The sequence below is a fragment of the Triticum urartu genome, chromosome 7A (assembly GCF_056163025.1).
Source record: "Triticum urartu cultivar PI428250 chromosome 7A, HENAU_Tu73, whole genome shotgun sequence".
Lineage (NCBI taxonomy): Eukaryota > Viridiplantae > Streptophyta > Magnoliopsida > Poales > Poaceae > Triticum > Triticum urartu.
This window is the reverse complement of record NC_141879.1, coordinates 718,422,390-718,442,971: the sequence shown is the minus strand read 5'-3', so window position 1 is coordinate 718,442,971 and position 20,582 is coordinate 718,422,390. Positions and strand designations below refer to the sequence as shown.

General features: G+C 47.1%; 4 protein-coding genes across 4 annotated transcripts; 3 read left to right on the top strand and 1 right to left on the bottom strand.

Moving 5' to 3' along the window:
• Positions 1–1,479: 1,479 nt before the first annotated feature.
• On the top strand, positions 1,480–3,120 carry LOC147962155 (disease resistance protein PIK6-NP-like). Its single transcript, XM_087534071.1, has one exon. It carries the CDS (start codon positions 1,480–1,482, stop codon positions 3,118–3,120), a length of 1,641 nt encoding a protein of 546 aa, XP_087390197.1.
• A 5,408-nt stretch (positions 3,121–8,528) lies between these two features.
• On the top strand, positions 8,529–11,364 carry LOC147962154 (disease resistance protein PIK6-NP-like). Its single transcript, XM_087535193.1, has one exon. The coding sequence runs from the start codon at positions 8,753–8,755 to the stop codon at positions 11,195–11,197; it is 2,445 nt and encodes an 814-aa protein (XP_087391319.1). The 5' UTR covers positions 8,529–8,752; the 3' UTR covers positions 11,198–11,364.
• A 2,054-nt stretch (positions 11,365–13,418) lies between these two features.
• Positions 13,419–14,705, bottom strand: LOC147962153 (F-box protein At3g07870-like). The gene has a single exon (XM_087534070.1). It carries the CDS (start codon positions 14,703–14,705, stop codon positions 13,419–13,421), a length of 1,287 nt encoding a protein of 428 aa, XP_087390196.1.
• Positions 14,706–17,256: 2,551 nt separating this feature from the next.
• LOC147962152 (disease resistance protein Pik-2-like) lies at positions 17,257–20,206 on the top strand. The gene has a single exon (XM_087535197.1). It carries the CDS (start codon positions 17,490–17,492, stop codon positions 19,980–19,982), a length of 2,493 nt encoding a protein of 830 aa, XP_087391323.1. The 5' UTR covers positions 17,257–17,489; the 3' UTR covers positions 19,983–20,206.
• The last annotated feature ends 376 nt before the right edge of the window (positions 20,207–20,582 follow it).

The window sequence follows — 20,582 nt, the reverse complement described above, 5'->3', positions numbered from 1 at the left end:
TGACATTGGCATGTACCGCTCATCTTATATGCCACACTAATTATTTTATTTTCATTATAAGTCAGGCACGGCAATTATTGGATACAAAAACATATGCAAACTGTTAGCTGGCCAATATAATTCAAAAAGTTCGATAGGTGCAGATTAAGAAATATGTAGGTTTGAGGAGAAACATATGCATCATTAGAAAAAAGCGAGAGAGTTTCTAGATTTCTTTAAGGCCATGGTTATCGCCCAATCTGAAGAAGTTAAACAAAATCTATGCGTTATGGTTCTGTATCACACAGTCCAAAGACAAAAGAGCAAAAAAGAAAAGCACAAGTAAAATGCGATAAAAAACACTCTAGATGAATCTGATGGCTAAGCCGTGTCAAAAAGACTTAAAGGCGAACTTAGCTGTTGATCAATCATGAATATGTTAATTTAATGTATAGATCGGGTCAGCTAGACAATTTGTCTTCCAGAAAATAAATACAAGTTAGTCTATAATGCCATAACCAGTGCTACCTACAAAACAGGGTGAATATGACCATGTATTACTGAACTTATTTTATTGCTATGGAAGTAAGGCATGGTAATTCTTAAATATGGATACGGAATTGATACAAATTGTTCTGTAATGAAAAAGAGAGCACATATAATACTATTATTCATCAGCATTGAAATCATTTATACTGGATTATTGAATTAACAAAATATACATACTTTAATATTAGTATAAATACCTCAGTGGGTATGTACCTTTTCTTCTAACATGGATCTTTGGTAAAGATATTAGACATGTTATGATGTTGCCTGCGCAATTGTGTAGGTCACTATGCTAGTATACATAGAAGATGAAATGTTCCACTGATCCCTTGCAACCATAAGTTGGTAAAGTTTTCCTGTTTAGTTTCCTATATACACACAAAATCGATCTAAAAAGTCTGATGCATTCTTGTAGATCCGAGATATCTCCTACATTGCCCAGGACTGTGTCGAGCTCTACAAGCGTGATTTCCCCGGCCCGTCCGGCAGGGGCCTTCAGGCCCACCTCGAGTACCTCCCCATGCTCCTCTGGAGGTGTTGTGCACGCCACCGCTTGGCCAAGAGGATCAGTGAGCTCAAGGCCCGCGTCCATGACGTCGGCCAGAGGCGGGAGCGCTATGGCGTCATCATTCCCACGGTTGAGGAGCCCCCGCTGACGCTGGCCGAGGTCCCACCTAGCCAGGACGAGATCGACGAGGCCAGAGAAGAATTTGCACGTGCACTAGCACGTGACAAGAAGAAGAAGAAGAAGCAGGAACTCCCTTTTTTTAAAGAGGCCATCCTCCTCATTAATAAGGATCTTCAATCGGCAGCCACTGATGTACATAAGTGCCTCCTTAATAATCTGTCTGCATGGAGATGCTTCTCCGTGCTCTTCGGGATCATAGCAATGTCTACCGGGCGGTTGAGAAGACCAAGGGAGAACTGAAGAAATTAGTCAAGGATGCGGGCATGGATATCAAAGATTTTCCCACTCAAGTGATGATCTTCTGCTACAGCAAGTTGTCCAGGAGTTACAAGAGCTGCTTGCAGTATCTCTATGCCTTCCACGACGAAGCCACCATCAGCAGGACAAGCTTGGTCCGGCGATGGCTCGCTGAAGGCCGCGTAGAGAAGCAAGTTGATGATTCCCTCAAGGAGGTGGAGAAGCAAGTTGCTGCTTCCCTCGAGGAGGCAGCAGACATCTGCTTCAAAGATCTCCTCTTCCGGGGGTTCCTTCTTCCTGCCGACAACCCAACCACTGCCACCTGCAAGGTCAAGAGCTGCACAATTGATGACATCATCTGGAAGTTCCTCCATCGTATGTCCACAACTGAGAACTTTGTGGACAACCTGCCGACTCACCTCAACTACCAGCTTCGCATCCGACGCTATGTGAAACGGCAAGCAGAGCAACTACAGAAGAATCATCCACGACCACGACACATGTGGAGCATCTGCGGTCGCGGGCCGCCGCCGCAGGATGACAACACGGCGGTGGATCCCAATCCCATGGTTGACATGCTCAACTTCCTCAAGTCTCTTCACCAAGCCTACCGGCTGAACGTGTTGGATCTTGGGGGCTGCAGGGGTCTACAAAAGAGCCTCCGGAACACGGATGTCTCCCACCTGCCCTGGGAGATCAACAATCTCATAATGCTGGAGACCCTCGACATCCGGGAAACTAAGGTACGGGGCCGGCACATTAACTACATTTACCTCCGAAAGCTAAAGCACCTGCTTACCAGCCTGAAGATGTCGACGAAGGAGGAGACACTCTGCTGGGCGGGTATGCCTGCTAGGATCGGGAAGATGGAAGACATGGAGATACTGTCCCGGGTCCAGGTTTGGTATGGCAAGAAGGAATTCGAAGAAGTTGGCCGCCTGCTGAAGCTTAGGAAGCTGGGTGTGGTTCTCGTCGGTAGCCAAAGCCAAGCTCAATACAGCATGGATAATCTGCTCCGAGCAATCACCAAGCTTAGAGAGTGCTTACGCTCTCTCACAATATGGGTCACTCCTCCACCCAGTAATGTCGACCCTAGTGTCACTCTGAATATGGAGATGCCATCGGAGCTAAGTGCACCCAAGTTACTCAAGAGCCTGAATATCAAGGGCGTGCGCTTTCCCAAGTCCAGGCTGCCTCGCTGGATCTGCGAGCTGCATCTACTCTCTGAGATTACACTGTGGAACACTTTTCTATCTAAAGACTCTCTGCAGGACCTTGGCAACAATCTCCATCACTTGCACTGCCTTCGGCTCCGTCGCAACTCGTACAACGAGCACAAGCTCACCTTCAGCAAGGATGCATTCCAAGACCTCAGGTTCCTCATCATCGAGGGCGACATCATCACCACCGTCGACTTTGAAGAAGATATCACAACACATTTACCTCAGCTCAAGAAGATCCTTTGGCGCAACATGGCCGTCAAGAAGGAAGCACCTTGCCCTCAGCTCAAGAAGATCGTTTGGCGCAACATGGCCATCAATCAGGCGGGCACCCTCTCTGGAATCTGCCACCTTGACATGTTGAAAGAGGTGGAGCTCAAGGGCCACTTCACCGACTCGAGCTTCATTCCACACAGCAACGGGTGCAAACCGAGGCATGAGCCATGAGCTATGTGTTGCGTGACCGACTCTCTCTCAGTCTATTTGTGTGTCGTGCCTGAATAAGTTTGTGTGCATGTAAATGTATGTGTGCATGAAAATGTATATGTGCATGCTTGTTACGTAATTGGTTGTGATTTACTTTGATATGTGTATCGACGACCTTGCTGTCGGATGTATTTGTATGTGAAAACTTATTTATATATATTCGTGTGTTTATTCAATCATTATTCATTTAACATAATCCCTACCTCCGGTTTGTTTATACGATGTTTGTGCCAATATTAAGTTGTGGAGCTTGAATGACAGAAACTGTGTGTGCGTTTGTGTTTGTGTGGTGCCTTTTTATGCCAAAAAGACATTACAGAGTCGCATCCGCCCTTGCATTACACAAACAATTGTTGTCTTGTTTGGAGATCGTCACGCATTGCATTTTGTTTTGAGATCGTGCTGAAATGATTGGGATCTCATTGGGTTCTTCTAGTAGAGTGTAGCGACTAGATGGTCGTATGTAGCTCAAAACGGATCCTGACTAATACAAATCTCTCTGAACTGAAGCCTTTTATCCCTCTCTATGGTGATTGCTGCCGCTTCATCAAAACCGCATGAGCTCAGTCACCTCCTTGTCGGGGATAGGGATATGCCTTCCTAAAAAACGGATTTGCCACTTGATTTGCATTGCTATGATGATTGTATCTGTCCCTGCCAGTCTTCTAAGCCAGCGTACTTTTTGGAAAACAGCCAATGCCCCACTAGCCTTGAAAGCTTTGCGTTTCAAAGGAAACTTTGAGGGAACATTGCCCCAGAAATTTTTGGAATCCTAAACCATAGGAAAGTTACAGTTTTCACCGAATTTACACTCAGTCTCAGACCGAAACTAAAATCTAGAAAATACTACTCATTACTGGATTGGACCAACCTTTCCTTTGGCACATTACTACTCTGCTCTTAATAAGCTTTCCTCTGTTTTCTTGTTCCTCCTCTTCATAGCTGCAAGCATCTTCTATTCTAATTTTCTTAGGTATTCATTCTTTCAGTCTGATGTTTCGATATCTCCAATTAGAAAAGGCACAGATAACTTAGAGAATAGGAAGGCCCTGGCCTAGGAAGCTAGATAATGAAACATTAATGTGCTAGCCTTTATCAAGAAAAGGAATGCGCTCGGCTTGGAAGTTGACGATATCTATCTTGAATAACCAGTGACGATACAAACTTCAGGTACAAACCACTGGTGACACAAAATTCAGGTACATTTGATACACCTAGTAAGAAGATCGAAGGGAAGGGGCTGGCCCTTGACTAGACAGATTTATAAAGATAGCACAAGTAGGTATACATACTGGTTATACATTTTTCATATATATTGTGATCAGAAACATCACACCATGTAATGTAAATCTAACAAGGGATCAAACCAAGGTGGATGTGATGGAATAATTTTACACATGGAAACTGTATGACACCGATCACACAGCAATAAGCACGAAATTGTAGATGAATCAGAAATCAATTTATCAAATGCACACTGACAATAGAGAGCACCGCTACGATGGTCCTAAAGTTACTGTTACATTGGCTGTGTTACAGAGGTGATACACATATAGGGCGACCCCAACTACTCCCGTCAATGTAGGCACACAGACCATGACCGAGTGTGGGCGCATGAGATCCTACAATCTAGGAAATACATTACAATGGTGGTACATATAATATGGATACATGTACAACATGTTAACCCTCCCCCCCCCCCCCCCCCCCAGCGCAGTTGGAACTCCGCCTGCATGGACGTTCAGAATGGATCAAAAATCGGTGAAGACGACCGTAGGCAATCCCTTGGTGAAGATATCGGCGAACCATGATCCGTACGACACATGGAGCACACGGGCCTCTCCCAAGGCAACCCGATTGCACACGAAGTGTAGATCAACCTCAACATGTTTAGAGCGTTGGTGTTGCACCGAGTTAGAGGAGAGATAGGTGGTGGAGATATTAGATCACAATAGACGATGGTCGCGCGAGTGGGAGGACAGTGGAGCTCCTGTAGTAGTTGCGTTAGCCGTGTGGACTCGGCGACGCAGTTGGCGACGGCTCTGTACTCAGCTTCAACGTTGGATCAGGAAATAGTGGGTTGTCGTTTTGACGACCAGGATATGGGATTGGTCCCGAGGAAAACATAGAAGCCATGAGCTAAAGATGAGACGTGCGGGGGCCATGCATGAATAGACATGCCTGTTAAACGGCATAAGACATATAAGGTAGTGTGATGATCAGATATTGGAGGGCACCCGCAAGACTCCGGTACAAGGTAGGATCAGGAATGGGGTCGCCCTCGTGGGAGGAGAGCTTGGATTTGGTGTCTACGGGTGTTGGGATAGGGTTGCAATTCAACATGCATGCGCGATCCAAGATCTCCAAGATGTATTTCTGTTGGGAGAGAAACAAGCCAGTAGGGGAGCGTGTGACATTGACTCCAAGGAAGTGATGTATATCACCTAGGTCAGACATGGCAAACTCAACATTGAGGGAAGAGATGATGGAGTGTACGGTGGTGTTTGTATTGGCGGTGAGAAGTATGTCGTCGACATATAAGAGGAGGTATGCGAGGGAGGAGCCATGCCGGAAAATGAACAAAGAGGTGTCACAGCAAGAGGACACAAAACCTAGCGAGAGGAGAACGGATTTGACACGCAAGAACCAAGTGCAAGGGCCCTATTTTAAGCCGTAGAGGGACTTCTTGAGGAGACACGCAAGAACCAAGTGAGAGGAGTCGATGAACCCCAAGGGTTTAGTGCCATACACGGTCTCACCAAAATCACCATGGAGGAATGCGTTTTTGACATCAAGTTGGTGGATGGACCAAGAGCGGGAGGTGGCAAGATTGAGCACCACGCGAATGGTAACCGGTTTGACAACCGGACTGAATGTCTCCATGTACTCGATGCCCGCTTGTTGAGTGAAGCCGCGTAGGACCCAACATGCCTTGTACCGAGCCAGGGTCCCATCAGGTTTGAGCTTGTGACGGAAAATCCACTTGCCGGTCACCACATTGACACCTACAGGTGTAGGAACCAAACAACAAGTTTCGTTCTTCAACAAAGCAATAAATTCATCAAGCATTGCATTGTGCCGATGGGGATCCTTAAGAGTTGTTTTATATGATGAGGGAATAGGGGAAATAGGAGGAGAAGTCGTTACAGAGAATAAACGATGGGGTTGGGCGAAACCTGACTTAGCACACGTTCACATTTTGTGTGAGTTGAACCGGGGGGGGGGGGGGGGGGGTTGCAACGGGGATTACGGGGCGACGTGGTGGAGAAGGAGTGGTAGGTGCGGATTGCGAGGCATATCTGGTGGGGCCAGGAGCAACCGGCGATCCAGAAAATGTACGACATGTAAAAAAATAGGCATGAAAACATATATTTGAAAAATGTTATTTGTGTATACGACAAATGTTAAATCTGTATAAAAATGTTTTTGATGTATACAAAAAATGCACAATGTGTATGAGAATAATAGACATGAAAAAGTATATTTGAGAAAAAATGTTAATAATGTATTTCAGAAATGCTAAGCATATACTAAAAATGTTCTTGATATATAATAAAAAAGTACGATCTGTATAAAAATGTAGACATGTGTTGGAAAATTTTAAAGAAAAAAGAATTTAAACGATGAAAACTGTAAGGAAATCACACAGAGAAAGAAAGTAAATAAACTAACCATTCAAAACCAAAGAAAACAGTAAGGAAAAGCACAGAAAAAGAAAGAAAGGAAAAAACAACAATGAAAGAAAAGAAAACACACAGAAAAAAAACAGTGAAGACGACGAAAAACCGGTGAAAATCCAAGAAAGAAACAAAATAAAAATGAAGCAACAAAGAAAAAGAAAAAAGAAAGGAAAACTGTAAAAACCCAATGAGGAAAGGAAGAAATACTAATGAGAAACCACAAGGAAAACACACTAGAAAAGAAAGAAAAAAAAGGAAACCAATGAAAACTGTAAAGAAAAAAAAAGAAAAGAACAAACCAATAAAAACTGGACAACTCTGGCCATTTCACAATAAAGATCATGGCTAGTTGAAGCACATGCACTCTTGCATTGCATTGTACAAGAAAGAGCGTGCCCAACGTACATAGAATACACAAATATATTCTTTACTTAGACTTCCTATTCCTACTAGGCCGAGCCCTTTTCTTGTGGAGTCTGCAATTTTCATAGCGCCGGGGTCCCCTGACAAGTTTACTGTATCCGGAAGCATGTTCTTTATTCTACATTCTTTGCTCTCAAAGTCTTTCTTAATAGCTGGAGGTTCCTTTGCTTCAATCTGTTACGCCATCCCTTGCGCATCGTATTGGGATTCACTATCTATGAAATTCATTTTGCTACTCTATCTGAAAGATCCTTAAACATCATCTGGCCCCATATTGGACCACATTATATATATTTTGGTTATCGCACGACTATACCAATAACCGACAAACTGAATGCCTAAATGTGAACAACCTCAGATAAAATTATATATAGGCTGACTCGCATAAGGGACATAAGGTAATCAATGCGACCTTTTTGTAAATGGCATACTCAGCGCACTAAGTTGAAAGTAAATATTACCTGCATATGCTATATTTTTTTAGCTTTCACTCTTTATCTTTGGATTGTTATCTATTGCCCCAGGATGGTATCATGGCCATGAGGAGTAAGTTTTTCAGTTTTTTTTTGGAATTTTCACTTAGAAACTGGACTTTTTTCCGTATATTTATCTACGAAAAAAATATCTAACATTTGGAATTCTTTCCAATTCGTAAGTTCCAAAGTATCCAAGGGAGATGAAAGTGAGGGATTTACCTCGGTAAAAACTAAAAACATACTTATATAATAGTTATACAACCATATTATTTTCTGTGACATTACGGGAAGATCAGTGCAACCTAGAAATATTTCTATGTTCAACACAATAAGGACCACTCCGCCCTCGCATTTGCGAGGGCCACTGTGCTAGTTGTAGAAGAAATAACATGCCCAACGTATGAAGCAGACACAAATATGTTATTAACTTAGACTTCATATTCCTACTAGATCGACCACTTTCTTTCCTTGTGGAGTCTGCATTTTTCATAGCAAAGGGCCGGTGTCCCCGGACATGCATGTGCTATAGCTTTACTGTACCGGGAAGCAAGTGCTTTGTGCTACATTCTTTGCCCCCGGAGTCTTTCTTAATGGGTTGGGTGGAGGATCCTTGCTTCAATCTGTCAGCAAACATGTCACGCCATCCCTTTCTCATCGTACTGGGATGCTTTGTCCGATGCAAGAGGCTGGCTTGTTCTTGCCTCTTAATTCCAACTATTCTTTATTGGTCTTCCTCATTCCGTATAAATACATGGGTGGTGGATGGCCGGAGTAGAGCAGCTAGCCATTGATCTTGCTCCATCCCAGCGCAGATAGCAAGCCTACCATCCAACCCTCCCCAAGCATTGGCCTTGGGCACCCAAAGAAATTTGCATCCTTGATTCCTTGTTGATGACACGTATTCATCAATTCCATTCGAAGGCCCATTTCTATATATGGTAGGCTGAGTTGCCCTTGCATCCATCCATATATCCATCAACACGTACCAGATCGGGAAGAGAGAAGGGGAGGGAGATGGCTGACCTGACCCAAGTTGCGGTGGACTCGCTGGTGAGCGCGCTGTTGACGGCGGTCAAGGAGGAGGCGAAGCTGCTGGGCGGCCTGCAGGGTGATATGCAGTTTATCAAGGACGAGATGGAGAGCATCAACGGCTTCCTCATCCACCTGACCAAGACGGAGGGCAAGCACGACGACCAGCTCCGCGCCTGGATGAAGCAGGTCCGCGACATCTCCTACATCGCGCAGGACTGCATCGAGCTCTACAGACGCGACTTCATGGACCCGTCCAGCGCCGGCCTCTGGGCCCGCCTCCGCCGCATGGTGCTCCGCCTGGGGTGTCCATGTGGTGAGGAGCACGACCTGGCCATCAGGATCCGCGACCTCAAGGCCCGCGTCAAGGACATCGGCGAGAGACGGGAGCGCTACCAAGTCAGCATCCCCAAGCTCAAGGAAGAGGAAGCGACGCCCCCGCTGACGCCGGCCGAGGCCCAAGCAAGCCAGGACAAGATCGACGAGGCCAGAGAAGAATTTGTACGTGCGCTGGCACGTGACCAAGAGAAACAGGAGAAGAAGAACGAGGCCATCGGTCTCGTTACTCAATTTGTACGTGCGTTGGCACGTGACAAGGAAAAGCAGCAGAAGAAGGAGCTCGTCCCATGTTTTGACGAGGCCATCCGTCTCCTCCCTTTTAAGGATCTTCAATCGGCGGCCACCAAAGTACGTGATTGCCTCCTTCAAAATTTGTCGACCGAGGAGAGTGCGGCCATCTGCATGGAGATGCTCCTCCGTGCTCTTCGGGATCATAGCCATGCCCGCCCGGCGGTCCAGAAGACCAAGAAAGAACTGATGAAATTAGTGGATGAAGCGGACACGGACATCCAAGATTTTCCCACTCAAGTCATGATCTTCTGCTACAGCAAGCTGTCCAGGAGCTACAAGAGCTGCTTGCAGTATCTCTATGCCTTCCGCCATGAAGCCGCCATCAGCAGGACGAGCTTGGTCAGGCGATGGCTCGCCGAAGGCCGCGTGGAGAAGCAAGCAGGTTTTGATGGTACCCTCGAGGAGGCAGCGGAGCTCTGCTTCAAAGATCTCCTCTTCCGGGGGTTCCTTCTTCCTGTCGACGACCCAGCCACCGCTTCCAGCAAGGTCAAGACCTTCACAATTGACGACACCGTCTGGCGCTTCCTCTATCGCATGTCCACAACGGAGAACTTTGTGGACAACCTGCCGACTCACCTCGAAAACCAGCTTCGCATCCGGAAATTTGTGAAACGGCAAGAGGAGCATCAGAAGAATCATCCACGACCACGCCACCCGTGGAGCATCTGTGGCCGTTGGACGAGGCCTCCGCCGGATGACAGCATGGTGGCAGATCCCGATCCCGTGGATGCCATGATAAACTTCCTCAAGTCTCTCGGCCAAACCTACCGGCTAAATGTGCTGGATCTTGGGGGTTGCAAGGGTCTAAAGACGAGCCACCTCAAGAGCATCTGCAACATGGTCTCGCTCAAGTACCTCAGCATCCGGAACACGGACGTCTCCCGCCTACCCCCAGAGGTCAGCCATCTCATACTGCTGGAGACGCTCGACATCCGGCAAACTAAGGTATGGGGCCCAGACATGAAGCACATTTACCTCCGAAAGCTAAAGCACCTGCTCACCGGCCCGAAGATGACGACGGAGGAGGAGACAATCCGCGGGGCAGGGATGCCTCGCTTGATCGGAAAGATGGAAGACATGGAGATACTGTCCCGGGTCCAGGTTGAACACGGCATGAAGGAACTCGAAGAAGTTGGCCGCCTGCTGAAGCTTAGGAAGCTGGGCGTGGTTCTCATTGGCAGCCAAAGCCAAGCTCAAGACAACATGGCCAGTCTGCTCCAAGTAATGACCAAGTTGAGAGATTGCTTACGCTCTCTCTCAATATGGGTCACTCCGCCACCCACAAATGGCGACCCTAGTGTCACTGTGAATATGGTGATGACACAAGATTATGCCCCCAAGTTACTTGAGAGCCTGGATATCAGGGGCGTGCGCTTTCTCAACACCGGGTTGCCTCACTGGATCTGGACGCTGCAAGAACTCTGTGAGATTACACTGTGTGACACCTTTCTGTCTAAAGTCTCTCTGCAGGACCTTGGCAACAAGCTCCATCACTTGCGCCGCCTTCGGCTCCTTCGCAACTCGTACAACGAGCCAAAGCTCACTTTCAGCAAGGATGGTTTCCAAGACCTCAGGTTCCTCATCGTCGAGGGCAACACCATCACCGCCGTCAGCATTGAACAAGGTGGCGCAGCCCCTTTGCTCAAGAAGATCGTTTGGCACAACATGGCCATCAATCAGGCGGGCAAACTTTCTGGAATTCACCACCTTAAGAGGCTGCAAGAGGTGGTGCTCAAGGGCAACTTCACCGACCCGAGCTCCATTCCACACAACGATGGGTGCAAAATAACTGAGGCATGAGCCATGAGCTATGTCGTGCCTGAATATGTATGCGTGTATGAAAATATATGTGTGCAAACTTGTGTGTATGTTATGTAATTGGTTGTGATTTACTTTGATATGTGCTTGCCGTCAGATGTATTTGTATGTGCAAACTCTTTATATATTTGTGTGTGTTTATTATTCAATTATTATTTATTTGACATAATCCCTACCTCCAGTTGGTTTGTATACAATGTTTGTGCCAATATTCCTTGTAGTACCCTAAAATAATACATATAACTTATACTGGAGTACTAATATAACTAGTCTCGTCTTCTTTGTCTTTATGAACGAGAAAGTTAAATGACGAACAACTAAATTTTTGTTATAGATTTGAACGCATTAGATGACGTAGACCTCAGATCCCACGGTCACGCGGGCTCCTGGTGGTCTGACTTCACGCTATGTACGGCATGAGTGGGGCTGAGACCGAGGGCTGCAACTACACTTCTGTTGTGTAGAGAGCGTGGCTGGATGCCCTAAGTATGACATGTGGGCTCTATTGTTCACGTGGCCCATTCTTCAGCGATTTACTCCCTCGTGCAATGGATGAACCCCACTCCGCATTTACACTGTAAGACAACGGTCTCCTTCCGAGAGCGGACGTCCTGCACACAGCGGCAGTTGATCATAGTTATCCAGCCGGTCATGCTGCCCGAGGTGATCCGGGCAATCGAATTTGTCGTAAAGAGTAAGTTGACATATATCGCTCCATACCGGCAAATACTGCCTGCATCAGGCTCGTGGGCTCGCCCGGGGGACCGATCTGACGCACAAAGGGCCCGGCCGCACAGAGCGTGCAGTGTGGTACATTTTTTTGCGCACGGGCCCGGGCTGTGGCGATAAAGTTTCGGTACGACCCCGGCTGGATGGCGTGTACCCAGGTTGGGTGCTTGTCCTGCGTCTCGCACGAGATTCCTTTTCCGATTTGGGGTCAAAGACCACGCTGAGCCAGTTGTGGCGCTCGTGGTCCGTCAAGCTATGTTCATGGCGATTTCTGGAGCGACTACGCCGGCGTCCGATTCTGGGTGAGCACAACTATGCTGCTTTATATTGTTCTTCGTTGAAATCTAGAACTTACTAGCTCGCTCGCTCGTCGGTATTATAGATCGGCATCGGCGGCAAACGATCCGGTGGCGCTCGCGGGAGCGTACGTTTTGGGCGACAACAGTGCCGCGGCAACCGATTCGGCCATGATACCGTGATACCTCTCCTCGTCTCGCTTCTCCTCCTTGCTCTCCCGAACGGCGGCCCTGAGGACAAAGATGCTGTAGGACATGTGGCGCACGAGGTTGGGGAGAGTGAGGGAGATATCGAGGCGAGGGGGAGACATACAAGAGAGATTGATGAGGGAGTGGCACAAGTAGAGGGGTTAGCTTGGGTTTCGGTCAGAGACCTGGGCCAAATCCGCACATGAATGGTTGAAAATGGGAAGATTTTGCAGTTTTGCACACACGTGGCTGCAAATGTTAGTCATCATCACTGCAGTATTGCACACGAATTTTACAATTAAGGAAACAGCTTGCACATCATACCAGACCGAAATCAATTTGATTCGGATATAGGCGCTAGCAGCCTAGCTAGGTCCTCTTTGGTTCTTGCTAGCCAACAATGGAAAGAAATAACACATGCATGCAAGACGAGGTTGGTTTGCTTGTATCGGAAATCAATCAAGGTGCTGATCGATCAAGCTCTCGAGGCGTATCTATACACGCCATGATGAGTGGTGGTGGTCAACCATACCATCGGTGGAATCCGTGGCGGAGGAGATGTTGAATATTCATATTCGTCTCATAATTTTATTGCATTTCATAATACACGTTCATATATTTCCACGTGAGAACATATGCGAAAAAAGCTAAAAGCTAATATCTTAAAAGTTGTGTGTATAGAGAAAGTAAAACAAATTATACTCCTTTTTTTGTTACCATCATTGTCGTGGTAAAAAAAAGTTGATATCATATGCTACAACACGCCTGATCGTGGGTTGGATGTAAGATAAAAGATTATAACTAATGTATATGCATTTATAATCATGTATAAGCAAATTAGATCTTAACTAGCAACACTAAGAGCAGGAAAAAAGTAGTGATTATTATCCAAGGGTATAACATTAGGCCACAATGATTGGATCAATAATTATGAAAATATTAGAAGATTCCATCTTCACTGTCATTTGATTCTACGCTCCAAGACTCCCCTATTTTAACAATTTGATCTGTGAATCATCTTGGCACATTGGAGACGATTCCTTTGATGATTTTTGCCGTTGCAGTGCATGTACCAAAGCTTGCGCGAAGCGTTCTTGTTCATCCTGATGCTGCATTAACGATGACGGCGCGGGCGCAAATAGGAGACGAGGCGAGACAAGGCTGGGACGGTAACCACCGTAAACATTCCATTGTTGGTTCTCCGACCGTGGAGCTGCTGGCAGCTGGATCCGATGATCCCACTTCGAGAAACAACCTATGGCTTCCTGCTCGTCCTTGGTGGTGTCATACTTGTAGAGACAATTCCCCATTCTGTAGCACAGCGTCCTGTCACCATCATCAAACCAGACGCCAGTCAACCTGTCGCTGCCGTTATGATCATCGTCCATGTAGATGGTGTAGCGCAATTCCCAGGTGCAAGGCAAGCCCATGCTCTGTAGCGGCAGCATGACCCAGAAGCAGAGCCGTCGTGGGCAAATGACATCTACGGCGACGCACAGATTCCCGCGCATCTCGAAGGCATGCATTCCCAACACATAGCTTCCCCCGAACTCTGGGAGGGTGTATGTGTAGTGTACCTCGCTCGCCACGTCAATTACTAGTATCGTGTCGAACACATGCAAGGGATGTGGTCGAGCTGTCAGCGCGTACAGCTTGCCGTCGAGGAACACCGGCGGTGGCGAGTGGAGGCCATGCGTCGGGCTATACGGGAACCTGTATGGGTGTCGACGCCACCCGCCATCGCCACCTAAGGTGCACACGTCCAGGTAGTGGCCGCCCTTGGAGTTGGACCACATGATGGAGAGCCGGAAGAGCTTGTACTGGTGGGTGGACGCGTTAAACCCTATGGCGTACTTGCGGGAGGCCACGCCCTCGATCTTTGGCGGCGGTGGAACCGTCAGCTTGTCGCTGGTGAGAGGGTTGCACACATAGATTGGCCAGTCCGGCATGCAGGAGGCGAGGCAGATGAAGCCGTTGCAGACGTTGGTAGGGTTGTACGCACTGCCGACATCGGTGATGCTGCACATGGGCTTCGCCGACGAGACGTTGTGGACGATCATCTCTTGGCTTATGCGCGCCCCACGGATCTGCCTGACGAGCAGGGTCTCCGCGCCGGAGCCGGAGACGACGTGGCTGGCCTTGGCGTGGAGCCTGCGGAAAGATGGGTCGCCGATGACGGCGCGCCATAGCCTGCAGACGCAGCTGGACCGGATCAGGTCCCTCGCCGGCAGCTTCTGCAGGATCTCGCGCAAAATCTCCTCTGCAAGGGATTCCATCGTCGATTAATCCTGAATATCGTCGACCATCGATCGCGTATATGATGGCACGGAGTATGGTCAACTGGAGGAGGCTAAATTAGTCTCCCAAACCTACACGGATAGAAACCGAAGGTTACCCAGCCGGGTAAAACTGAACCTGAACTGGATTCATCATCAGAATCAGAAGTAATAAAACCTCACGTAGCATCTCTGTCGTTCCCTTCGCTGCTTTTACGGCCAGTCGGTACCCGGTTAAAACTGAACCTGAATAAACCTGAATAGGATTCAGCGGTAGCATATCTGTTTTCCCTTCGCTGCTTTTTCGGCCGGTCGGTACTCGTATCATTGCAGGATCCGGCCGGCTGATAATTTGGATGGACTCCACTGCTTTAATACGCGCTCGTGGTGCCTTCGTTAGCTTTTTTCCCCATTTTTCGGATATGTGACAAGGTCTTTGGCTTTGGCTCCCTTGATATACGTCGTAGCTTTTTATATTCAGTTTGTCTAATTCACATCTAAATGTTTTGTAAGGATGTCACATCTAACCACCCACAAATAAGGCAGCAAGAAGGAACAAAAAAAAAAGCTGGGACAAAAAATCCCGTAAGTCGCCCATACGTCTCTTTTGCCGTAAGCAACGGCGGCACATTCGACACAGCGATGTTGCAGCCTGCGCTCTAAGACTCCATCGGTCGAGCATCTGTGCACACACCGACCTGGATCAGCCACCGCCCACAACTCACAATCCTTGGCCAAGGTATCATGAAGAAACGCCCTAATTCTATCGATGATTAGTGCAGAAATTATTCTCCCAAGATACTGGTATTCTTACAATTTTTTCTCGTTGCATGTATAAGTTTTTTGTGAAGTGGAGAATCCAATTTATTTAATTAGTAATTGTAAATAGAAGTACATCATTGCTAGTACATGGACATATATCTTAGAAGAAAAGCAACATCACAAAACTAAATGTCCCAACGACATTAATAGGGAAGATGAGAGTCACTAGATCAAAGGAAAAGAGAAACGAATACTCCCTCCGTTCCAAAATAGATGACCCAACTTTGTACTAAAGTTAGTACAAAATTGATTCATCTATTTTGGAACGGAATGAGTAGAAGATTATTATCATAATCTCTAGAGCATGGTAAGAAAAAAGTGTCAGATTTATATCCCTTGCCACCCTGCTCGCACTTATAAATTTCTGTCGACACGGTTGGGGATACAAATAGGCGGTTTAATCCCGAGTTTCCATGTATGCTAATTTATATTTGTTCATTTTGTAATTTTCGATCGATTATTTGATTTCACATTTTTCACAACAATAATAATAATTTGATTTCACATTGATTAATTTAGTGTTTCGGTGGCAACACACTGGGAATCATCTACTCCCTCCGATCCAATTGCTTGTTGCTTAAATAGATGTATTTCAGTGCTAAATACGTATATTTAAGCGACAAGTAATATGGATCAGAGGGAGCAGTATTGTTAAGCATCAGGCTGTTATCTACATAAATAATTTTAGGGGGGGGGGGGGGGGGGGGCGCTTCGGCTCTTACTAAGTTCCAACCCTTATATTAAGCTGCGCCACACCTTACTAATGTCATGTCCTATTGTTTGAAACCTAGCTAAAAAACTAACTTACCAATACCATTGCTTCCTTGCGTTGCACGTGCTAAAATATTCTTGATATGCCTGTATAAACCACATACTTTCTCTCTCCTTTGTGAATTCTCATGCAAAATTGGAAAATCATTCCGGATCATGTTGATTCCTAGCGAACTTCAATGTACACTCGCTCTGTTTTCCACATCTAGTCATTTTGTGTGTATTAACCACACAGACAATACAGATGGTCCTCGCAAGTATGGCAAGACCGACTCAACATTACTCCGGAGTACGAAACTTGCGTCAAATGCACGGGATATTTTTTAAATATTAATCCTAATGGAAAGCAAAGAAATGCAATTTCACAATAAATAGTGAGCCGAGCATAGTGTAGATGATTAAATTCCTCATGATGAAATCTGTCCACTTAGGTTTAAGTGTCAGATTTGACATGGATAGTCGCATTTTTCTAAATTTATTCCAGGCTTTTCGGCGCTGACTAAGTCTCTCATGTGTGGTAATAAGTATAGGATGTGCGTGCATGTTTATGAACTGTGTTTAAAATTAATAAATTGATATACACTCTTGCATTGCATCATACAAAAATCGCGTGCCCAAGCGTACATAGAATACACGGGGATATTCTTTACTTAGACTTCGTACTAGATCGAACCCTTTCCTTGCGGGGTCTGCGTTTTTCATAGGGTCCCCAGACATGTGCTATAGCTTACTGTATCCGGAAGCATGTACTTTATGCTATATTCTTTGCTCTCAAAGTCTTTCTTTAGTGGCTGGAGGTTCCTTGCTTCAATATGTTAGCAACATTTATATGTCACGCCATCCCTTGCTCATCGTATTGGGATGCTTTGTCCCATGGCTGGCTTGTTCTTGTTTATTCTTCTTCCTCCTTCCATATATATACATGGATGATGGATAGCCGTAGTAGAGCAGCTAGCCATCGATCTTGCTCATCACAACCGAAATGGCTAGCGTACCACCCCCAACTTAGCCGCCGCCACCACAACCCAAGCATTGGTAATTGTACTACCGTACGTGCCCAAATAAATTTGCATCGATGACACATCATCTGTTCCACTCCAAGACCCATTTCTACATATTGTAGGCTTTGTTGCATTTGCATCCATCCATATATCCATCACCAGTTCACCACCCGGAGAGAGATAGAGAGAGATGGCCGACCTGACCCAAGGTGCGGTGGACTCGCTAGTGGGCGTGCTCAAGACCGCGGTGACGAAGGAGGCGAAGCTGCTGGGCGGCCTGCAGGGTGACATGGAGTTCATCAAGGACGAGATGGAGAGCATGAACGGCTTCCTCATCCACCTCACCAAGACGGAGGGCATGCACGACGACCAGCTCCGCGCCTGGATGAAGCAGGTCCGCGATATATCCTACATCGCCCAGGACTGCATCGAGCTCTACAGGCGCGATTTCATGGCCCCGTCCAGCGGCGGCCTCCGGGCCCACCTCCACCACTACCTGGTGCAACTCGGGAGACTTCGGGGGCGCGACCGCCTCGCCAGGAGGATCCGCGACCTCAAGGCCCGCGTCAAGGACGTCGCCGAGAGGCGGGAGCGCTACCAAGTCAGCATCCCCCAGCCCAAGGAAGAGGAAGGGCTGCCCACGGAGTGGCTCGCCCTCGACGGGGAGCAAGCTAGCCTGAACCCCGACGAGATCGATGAGGCCAGAGAAAAATTTGTACGTGCGCTAGCACGTGACAAGGAGAAGCAGCAGCAGAAGCAGGAGCTCTCTTGTTTTGACGAGGCCACCGGTCTCGTTACACAAGGTCTTCAATCGACTGCCACGAAACCAATCCCAAGCTTTGAGGAGGCCATCGGTCTCATCGTTCCTCAAGATCTTCGATCGATGGCCACCGAAGTACGGAGTTGCCTCCTTAAACACTTCTCGCACCAGCAAGCCCGTGCGACCGTGTGCTTGGAGCTGCTCCTCCGTGCTCTTCAGGATCATAGCCGTGTCCGCCGGGCGGTCGAGAAGAGCAAGGGAGAATTGAAGAAGTTAGTGGATGAAGCCGGCATGGACACCAATGATTTTCCAACTCAAGTGATGATCTTCTGCTACAGCAAGTTGTCCAGAAGTTACAAGAGCTGCTTGCAGTATCTCTACGCCTTCCGCGATGAAACTGCCATCAGCAGGACAAGCTTGGTCCGGCGATGGCTCGCTGAAGGCCGTGTGGAGACGCAAGGTCATGCATCCAAGCAAGCTGATGCTTCCCTCGAGGAGGTAGCGGAGATCTGCTTCAGAGATCTCCTCTTCCGGGGGTTTCTTCTTCCTGCCGACGACCCAGCCATGGTCACCAGCAAGGTCAAGACCTGCAAAATTGACAACATCGTCTGGAAGTTCCTCCGCCGCATGTCCACAACTGAGAACTTTGTGGACAACTTGCCGACTCACCTCGACTACCAGCTTCGCATACGACAGTATGTGAAACGGCAAGAAGAGCACCTGCTGAAGAATCATCCACGACCACGACAGTCATGGAGCATCTGCGGACGCGGGACGATGCCGTCGCGTGACAGCACGGTGGCAGATCCCGATCCCATGGTTGACATGCTCAACTTCCTCATTTCTCTTGACCAAACCTACCGGCTAAATGTACTGGATCTCGGGGGTTGCAAGGGTCTAGAGAAGAGCCATCTCAAGAGCATCTGCAAGATTATCTCGCTCAAGTACCTCAGCCTCCGGAACACGGACGTCTCCCACCTTCCCTGGCAGATCAACAATCTCGTGTTGCTGGAGACGCTCGACATCCGGCAAACTAAGGTACAAGGCCAAGACATGAAGCAAATTTACCTCCGAAAGCTAAAGCACCTACTCACCAGCCTGAAGCTGACAACGGAGGAGGAGACACTCTGCTGGGCGGGTATGCCTAGTAGGATCGGGAAGATGCAAGACATGGAGATATTGTCCAGGGTCCAGGTTCAGCACGGCAATCAAGAACTCAATGAAGTTGGCCGACTGCTGAAGCTTAGGAAGCTAGGTGTGGTTCTTGTTGGCAGCCAAAGCCAAGCTCAAGACAACATGAGCAATCTACTCCAAGCAATCACCAAGCTGAGAGAGTGCTTATGCTCTCTGTCAATATGGGTTGTCACTCCGCCACCCATCAATAATGGCGACCCTAGTGTCAGTGTGAATATGGAGATGGTACAAGAGCAAAGTGCACCAAACTTACTCAAGAGCTTGAATATCAGGGGTGTGCGCTTTCTCAACACCAGGCTGCCTGGCTGGATCCGGGAGCTGCAACAACTCTATGAGATTACACTATGTGATACCTTTCTATCTAAATACTCTCTGCAGGACCTTGGCAACAATCTCAATCACTTGCGCTGCCTTCGGCTCCGTCGCAGCTCGTACAACGAGCACAAGCTCACCTTTAGCAAGGATGGATTCCAAGAACTCAGGCTCCTTATCATCGAGGGCAACACCATCACAACCGTTGAATTTCAAGAAGATATTTCTTGCCCTCGGCTCAAGAAGATTGTTTGGCGCAACATGGCCCTCAAGCAGGAAGGCACCCTCTCTGGAATCCGCCACCTTCAGGGGCTGCAAGAGGTGGAGCTCAAGGGCTGCTTCGCGGACTTGACCTCAATCACAAACAGCATGGGGCCCAATGGCAAACTGACCCATGTGTTGCACTTGCAGGATTGATTCTCTCTCTCTCTCTCTCTCTCTCTCTCTCTCTCTCTCTCTCTCTATTTGTGTGCCATATAACTGAATACTTATGTGTGTATGGAATGTATGTGTGGAAGCTTGTGTGTACGTAATTGTTTGTATGGAATGTATGCGTGGAAGCTTTATGTGTGTACATAATTGGCTTGTGTGTACGTCAGATGAATTTATATGTGCAATTATTATTATTATTATTATTATTATTATTATTATTATTATTAGCAAAAATGCCGGTGCATTGCAACGGAAAAAAAAAGACCGTCACGCTACCCTAAGCAGTCTGTAACACAAGTGACTGTTTGATTTATGACTCACATCAGTTATACTCAATATGAAGAAGAAGTATGCTTTCAGCCCGACCATGTTTACAAAATAGCTAAGAAATATTTGCAACGGTAGAATAAGACCATATTTACAAAATAACTAAGAAATGTATGAAATGCATTGTACGGTTAGTAAATATTCTGTGTGTTCCGACGGAAGAATAAGTATCTATGTTTCCTGCCTGTGGAAGAGACAATGTAAATGATAATTTCCTAAAATTGAAGGTATACATAAAATACAAATTACAAACTAAAC

Bases quoted from the DNA above. Each gene is read 5' to 3' on its own strand.
- LOC147962155 (XM_087534071.1), top strand. From the start codon at position 1,480: ATGGATATCAAAGATTTTCCCACTCAAGTGATGATCTTCTGCTACAGC.
- LOC147962154 (XM_087535193.1), top strand. From the start codon at position 8,753: ATGGCTGACCTGACCCAAGTTGCGGTGGACTCGCTGGTGAGCGCGCTG.
- LOC147962153 (XM_087534070.1), bottom strand. From the start codon at position 14,705: ATGGAATCCCTTGCAGAGGAGATTTTGCGCGAGATCCTGCAGAAGCTG.
- LOC147962152 (XM_087535197.1), top strand. From the start codon at position 17,490: ATGGCCGACCTGACCCAAGGTGCGGTGGACTCGCTAGTGGGCGTGCTC.